Here is a 7370-nt window from a genome sequence, read left to right on the forward strand (position 1 = left end):
AAAAAAAAAAAAGATAAGGTTCCTATCCTCATGAAGTTATATTGTAATAGGGTAAACAGATCATGACCAGAGTTATAAGTATGTACATATTACAGCAATGTAAACATCCCGAACTATGAAGTTAACCATTTTTGCTCAGGGTTAATTAGCTCTGGGGCAAGAAAACAACAATTTTAGGAAAAACAACATAAGAAAGCAGTGGGAAAGTTCCCAGGAGAAAAAGAAAAGGAGGAAGGGGCTACTCAGAGTAAGAAGCACACGCAATAACAGTCTTTGTCATGTATGGAATTCCATGTGGTTGGCTGGGACAGTGCTTCAGCAAGCACACGCAATAACAGTCTTTGTCATGTATGGAATTCCATGTGGTTGGCTGGGACAGTGTTTGAGAGCTCTCCAATCCCACCCCCCCTCACATAATTATTTCCTCCTAAGAGAATCCTGAGTCTCTGTGAACAGCTGAATAAACCTGTTCGTCCTGAGCCTCCACCCTTCCACCTTTCCCTGCCCCACCTTCTCTCCCCTGGAATAGCACCAACTGTTACAAATTTTCTCTCTTTTACAAAGAAACCTTACATCCCCTCAAGCTGGGATTAAATAATGGAGTTGACTATTCATCTATCTTTTCATTCATTCATTCGTTTATTCAAGAATTCATCCTTCATCGTTCAGTCAACAGACATTTTTGAGTACCTCCAATGTGTCAGGCACTGGAAGCAAGAGAGTGAATAAGACAGATAGCCCACCCTCACAGATGTCAGGTTCTAGAGCATAAAGGAAGTAATAAGGAGGGGGCATTCAGTAGTGGGAGGGGTGGAGACTATCTTAGGTGGGGCCACTTGAAGATGACATTGGGTTGTGACCTGAAGAAGGCAGCCATACAGAGGACTGGAGAAAGGTCATTCCAGGAGGAGGTACAATGAACACAAAAGCCCAGAGCTGAGAAAGAGGTTGGAGTATTCAGGGGCTCCCAGAGAGGATGGGGACTGAAGTGGAGGCCTGAGGAGGAGAGTCAGAGATGAGGCTGGTGGCAGAGTGTGGGCCCTGTAGAGTGTTGGGTGGAGCCCTGGCCTCCCGCTATGGGACTTGAGCAATGACACTCCCACTCCCCAAACACAACCCCTTACATGAGAAGGTGGAAGTGGGGATCCAGGCAGAGAATGAGGGGACCATCCCAGGAGGAGGTGCTCAGCTGGACAAGACAGGGCTTTCAAGGCACCCACACCACCACACTCAGGTTCCCACACCACCACACTCAGGTTCCACACATTAGTTTCCCAATGGTGGGGGAAAGTTTTCAGATACTTCATAAAAGACCATTTAAATTTCTGGATAACTTTTCAGAGATTTTATTCCTGATTACAAAAGGAGTATAAACTGATAAGCCTCACTTGTTTTCTAATTAGAATTTTTTTTTTTTTAGTACAAAAGCCAAACAGGCTTTAAAAAAAAATACAACCATAAATATATACAATATTTATTTGTTATTTTAATAAATAAAGAAGAAAAAATACATCGGGGGGAAAAAGAAAATACAAGTTAAAAAAAAAAAAAAAAAAAAAAAACACCTAGAAAATAATAGCACCCACGATGCCAGCAAGGAACATTGTCTACCAGCTTTCTCTTAGTCATGAAGGACAAGTGGGAGAAAAAAGTCTTTCATGTACTAAAAATAAGCAGACTAATGATCCTAAGATCATTAAAATCATGGCCACTGGCTGGACCCTCTAAGAATTGTGGACCCAGCCCATGCCTTCCGGGGGAGAGGGAGAGCTTGTTTCCCTAAGCAGTGTCGTGGGACCTTGAGAGGGGAAGTGTGTGACCTCTGCCTTTTCCTGTTCCTCAGCTGTCAAAGACTTTGTGATTGTTCCCTTGCACACCACCCCAGAGACATCTGTTAAAGAGATCGACGAGCTGGCCGATGTCTACCTGGATGTGAAACGCCGTTGGAAGGCAGAGGTGATGACCTCTATGTTTGCCAAATTCCTATCTAAGCAGGGGCAGTCTGGCTCTGGGATGAGCACTTCTCCAGGGATGGTGACAAGGGCAGGACATATACAGGTCACTAACACCTTACTGCTTCATTTTAGGCCTTTCCTCAGTCCTAAATATTCTTTCTGCTAAATCTGCCTGGGTGCCCTCTGTGTAGGCCCTGGGAATTCATACACTGCACCCTTAGTAATGGATCCCCCACTTACTGAGTGAACAGCTGGTACCAGGCACCAAACTGAGGCTTGACATGGTCAAGTTTATTTAATCTTCCCAATAATCCCACAAGGTAGCTACAGCAATTTCATCATTACCATTTTGCGGTTAAGAAAGGTGAGGCATAGAGAGGTCAGGAGTCTTTTCCTTGCAACGGACAGGATCTTAACACAGCTCATGAAAAAGAGAAACAACCTGTTGGTTTATAAAACTAAAATGTCTGGGGGTAGTTCAGGCATAGCTGGATTCAGGGCTCAGAAAAGGTAATCAGGGCTTGGTTTGTCTCTTCCTTCCCATCTCTTGGCTCTCCTTTCCTCCATGTAGGCTTCATTCTCAGGCCAGTTCCACCCTTAGGGTGGATGAACCAGCAGCCTGTAGACTACACCAACTGACAAGTTTTCTTTTGCATGGTGCAACTAATACCCCAAAATTGAGTCTCATTGGTTCTGAATGGATCACATGCCCATCTCTTAGCCAATCATTGTGATCAAGAGGCTGAGATACTCTGATTGGTTAAATCTGTGTCAGCTCCACCCCCTCCTCATGGGCAGAGGTGGAAAAGGGAGGGGTAGTTTCCCCAAAGAAACATGGGGTGCTGTGAGAGTCTGTGAAAGCTCTTGGGGAATATGGAAGTGCTCCAGAGGCTTCTTCTTCCATATTCCTCTTTTCTTCTTCCAGACTGTGACCCCTGTGATCTCCCTTCCTCCTTCTCCCTTCTGCTGTTAAAAGTGCAAAATGAGTAAAGTGTAACATAGTTGATCAGCGCTAGGGCATGGAGAAGATAAGGGGTGGATTTCAGTGCTTAGCAGTAAATAGGCTCATTTATTCATTCTAAAAATTATTAAATAGTTCATTCATTCAAATAGGATGCATTGAGTGTCAGGCTGTGAGGCATTAGTGGCCCCAAACTCTTGTCATGCCAGGTCTTTGGTGAGGCAGATCAGGGTGTAATTCTTTACTTCACTGCTTGAACCTCCTGGCCACGTGGCCTAGGACAGGTCACTTAATCCCTCAATTTAGTTTTTACAGAAGATAATGGGCCCTTCACTGTTGTGAGGTGTAACTTAAACTTTAAAAAACACTTAATAGGGCGGCACCTGTGGCTTAAAGTAGTAGGGCGCTGGCCCCATATGCCGGAGGTGGCAAGTTCAAACCCAGCCCCGGTCCCCCCTCCAAAAAAAAAAAAAACACTTAATGATGGGCCTGGAAAATAGGAAATGAATGTTCAGCAAGTCATGCCTATATTAGTAGAAGCTGTGATAACTCATGTTAAGGATGACATTCTGTCCTCAACTGTGCCCATCAATCTCATGGGAAACTTCAATTGCCAAGGTCAAAATAAAATGTTCTTGAAGAAAAGTTTTAAGTCAGCAATGCCCCCAAACAATAGTACAAACAAGGAAATCTGACACTTCCTCTGTTTTGTGGAATGTTAAAATTCTGTTCCAAGAGCCTTGCAGGGAAAAATTTTTCCAAGATAGAAAGTTTCTGATGTTGGCCTTTGGTGAGGGTGGACATCTCACTCTATAACCCCCCTCCTTAATATTCCTCCTACTTCCTCAACAGGCTGACTTTCCATAGGAATAAGTTTCCAACTTCAAAACAATACGAGAAAAAGTGTGGAGTCAAGCCTGTGATACACCACCCAAGTTCATTTTTCCTGCTTGGAAACAGAAGACATTGATTCATCCATATGTTTATACCCTACAATAATTTGAGCCAGAGACAAAAGATTGGGGAATATATTAGCTGTATTCTTTTATCCCCACCTAACTGCATGCTGAATTTTAGAGATGTGGTGACTAAGAATAGCAAACATCCTCCTTCCCTTGTAACATCCTCCCTGGCACAGTTGCTTGTCAGATACTCATCAAAACTGTGACTCAGTTTTAAACTGTGGCCCCTTCATTTAAAAAGCAAAAAGAAAATTAAGAAAGACGCTGTACTAACTTGCTAGGGCTGCCATAACAAAGTGCTGTACCAAAGGTTGGGTGGCTTAAACAACGAATTATTTCCTCACAGTTCTGGAGCTAGAATTCCAAGGTCAAGATGTGTCAGTGAATTTGGGTGCGGTGGCTCACACCTGTAATCCTAGCACTCTGGAAGGCTGAGGTGGATGGATTGCTTGAGTTCAGGAGTTTGAGACCAGCCTGAGCAAGAGTAAGACTCTGTCTCTACTAAAAATAGAGAAACTGAGGCAGGAGGATCTCTTAAGCCCAGGAATTTGAGGTTGCTGTGAACTCTAATGATGCCATGACACTACCCAGGGCAACAAAAGTGAGACTCTGGGCTTGGCACCAGTAGCACAGTGGTTACGGCACCAGCCACATGCACCCAGGCTGGCAGGTTCAAACCAACCTGGGCCAGGTAAACAATGACAACTGCAGCAACAAAAAAATAGCCAGGCCTTGTGGTAGGCATCTGTAGTCCCAGCTAATTGGGAGGCTGAGGCAAGAGAATCTCTTAAGCCCAAGAATTTGAAGTTGCTGTGAGCTGTGACACCAGAGCACTCTAATGAGGGTGACATAGTGAGATTGTCTCAAAAAAAAAAAAGAAAAGTGAGACTCTATCTCAAAAACATAAACAAATAAACAAAAAACCCCGTGTGTCAGTAGAGTTGGTTTCATTTGGGGACTTTTCCCCTTGGTTCATAATCTTCCCCAACCTTTTCTTTATTAGGACATCAGTCATAGTGCATTAGAGCCCACTCATCTGACTTCACTTTACCTTAATTACCTCTTTAAAGACTCTATCTCCAAATACATTCACATTCCAAAGTACAGGGGATTAGGACTAGGAATTAGGACATGTGAATTTGGACTTCCCTGACCCACACCCCCCAAATACACACACAGCTCAGCCCATGACAGACCCCTTTGTTTACTGGACTTGGGAGGTGAAGTCATTGCCTAGCAGTCCCAGGTGAAAGCGTTCCAAATTGTGTCTTTCAGAATTTCATTTTCATGGGTGACTTCAATGCCGGCTGCAGCTATGTCCCTAAGAAGGCCTGGAAGAGCATCCGCTTGAGGACTGACCCCAAGTTCATTTGGCTGATTGGGGACCAAGAGGACACCACAGTCAAGAAGAGCACCAACTGTGCATATGACAGGTAGGGGCCCTGCAGGAAGCTGCTAGCCCACACAGTGCTTGGTGTGCCCAGGAGAGGCAGCCCCCATGGGGCTTAAATGCCAGGCCCTTCTGCCAGGAACCTGGTGCAGAGTATGAATTCCATGACCTTGTGCAGTGGTCCTGAGCTCTGTCGCTTAGCAGAGGTAAGCACCAGCTTTGGTGTCAGACACCAAAGTATTCAAGTTTTTACTCTACCACGTAGTGTATCTGTGAGCAAGAGATTTAAGCTTTCTGTATCACATCTCCTCCCTGTAAAATGGAGATTACAGTAGTGCTTCCCTCCCAGAGATATGTTAAATGTAAAGCTGCTGGGACAGTGCCTAGCATGTGGCGAGTCCTCAAGACATTCATCAGCTGTTGATTTTTCCATCATAAGGATTCACCATAGTTTATTCACTCAACACCCATCACTAGACATTTGGTTAGTACCAAATGTTTAAATGCTGCTGACATGACTTTGTATAATGTGCATTTTGTACATACACTGATGATTTCTTCAGGACACAACCCTACAAAATGCAGCCAGTTAGTGCAAGGGTATTATACTTATAAAGCTTTACTGCACATTCCTAAATGCAAATGTACACATTTAAATAATAGCTTCCTTTGTATTTTAAAGTCTCTATGGGAATTTTCAAGCAGCTTTCAACTTTGTTCCTTCAATCTGGAGGGAGGTGGGAGTGCCTTGAGGTGTGAACGTTAGTGACCTTCTATAGCAGAGACCACAGGCAAGGAAGCACAGAGGAGCCTGGCCCCACAGCAGCCAGAGGTGGCCGTTCCCAGAGCTTAGCCCACCTCTGAGGAAGCCTGAGATGGCCATCTGTGAGAGAAGAACTCGTTCTTACTTCTCAAGTTTTGAGGTCTGCCTTTCATTTCCATCCCATAACCTTTGTTCCTCTTGGGACTTTTGGGGCTGGTATTTTCTTTGCAGAAGTCATCACTCTGCAAAGCAGAAACCAAAAGTGGGAAATTACAGGATACTGAGTGCCCAGGGTGCCCCTTACCCACTTTGAAGGGTTTCCAGCACAGCTGGGGAGACAGCTGCCCACTCACTTGTCCATGCCCCCATGCCGCTTGTGTAACCTTGGGCAGATCAAGTCCCTTCTCCATTCCATTCCTCTCCCCTGGCAAATGATTGGGGAAGGGGGTAGTGTAGATGTGGTGATTGAAAATAATACAGAAGAACAACTTATCATAAGAAGAGATATCTATAATTGATCAGGTAGGGTGGCAGAAAAGGTGAAAAAGATGTTTACTAAAAGAACCCTAATTTTGTACACGTGTATGCCAAACGATGGTGGGATTGAATGTGATTTTCTTAAAGATTGATTTCTTATTTTGATGCTCTGAATTTTCTGTTTTCCATAACAACATATTTAACTTCTGTGATTTTTAAAAAGCCTCAAAAATGATATTTAAAAAATGGAGTTAGATAAGATGGCTTCATTTTCAGTCTTTGTTCTGTGCTCTGATATTTACTGGACACTTCCCATGTGCTGAGCACTGGGGGACAAATAAAGGTGACCAGGACCTGGCCTGGGCCAACCTGAGAAAACTTAGTGTGAACAGCTGACTAAGCCACGCATATCCCTGGAAGAAGTCAGGAACAGATGAGCCTTAAACATGTTGTTCTTTGCTCTCTGAATCTTAAAAAATGGTGTCCAACCTACTATGAAGAGTTGATATTTGGGTTGAGTTGAAAGTTAACCATGGTGGTGGTGTTAGCAAACATGGAAACCAAAACCACTGGTGAGAATAAGGAAAAGCCCAATGTGTAGTCCTGAAATAACAGGGGGATTCAGTGAGTCACTCAGGACCACATAAAACTCTAATTGCATTACTCCAGTTAGGGTAGACTCTGTTTCCAAAACTCATTTAAATACTATGTTCCCATTTTTCATCATCACTGTAAAGTACTTGTACTGTGGTTTTTTCTTGTATTTTTCTTTTAATCCATTACTTCCTCACTGAAATAAAACAAGTTTTTTTTTTGTTTTTTTTTTTTTTTTTGAGACAGAGCCTCAAGCTGTCCCCCTGGG

General features: G+C 43.6%; 1 protein-coding gene across 1 annotated transcript in view; it reads left to right on the plus strand.

Annotated features, from left to right (window-relative positions):
* Nucleotides 1-7370, plus strand: part of DNASE1L3 (deoxyribonuclease 1 like 3) — a 23351-nt gene that overhangs the window by 13141 nt on the left and 2840 nt on the right. Inside the window, exons 6-7 of the mRNA XM_003785544.3 lie at nt 1844-1956; nt 5154-5311. Coding sequence (XP_003785592.1) covers nt 1844-1956; nt 5154-5311 — 271 coding nt within the window. The remainder of the gene's footprint in view (nt 1-1843; nt 1957-5153; nt 5312-7370) is intronic.

This window comes from Otolemur garnettii, unplaced genomic scaffold (genome assembly GCF_000181295.1).
Source record: "Otolemur garnettii isolate 467f Iridium unplaced genomic scaffold, OtoGar3 scaffold00015, whole genome shotgun sequence".
NCBI classification, from domain to species: Eukaryota; Metazoa; Chordata; class Mammalia; order Primates; family Galagidae; genus Otolemur; species Otolemur garnettii.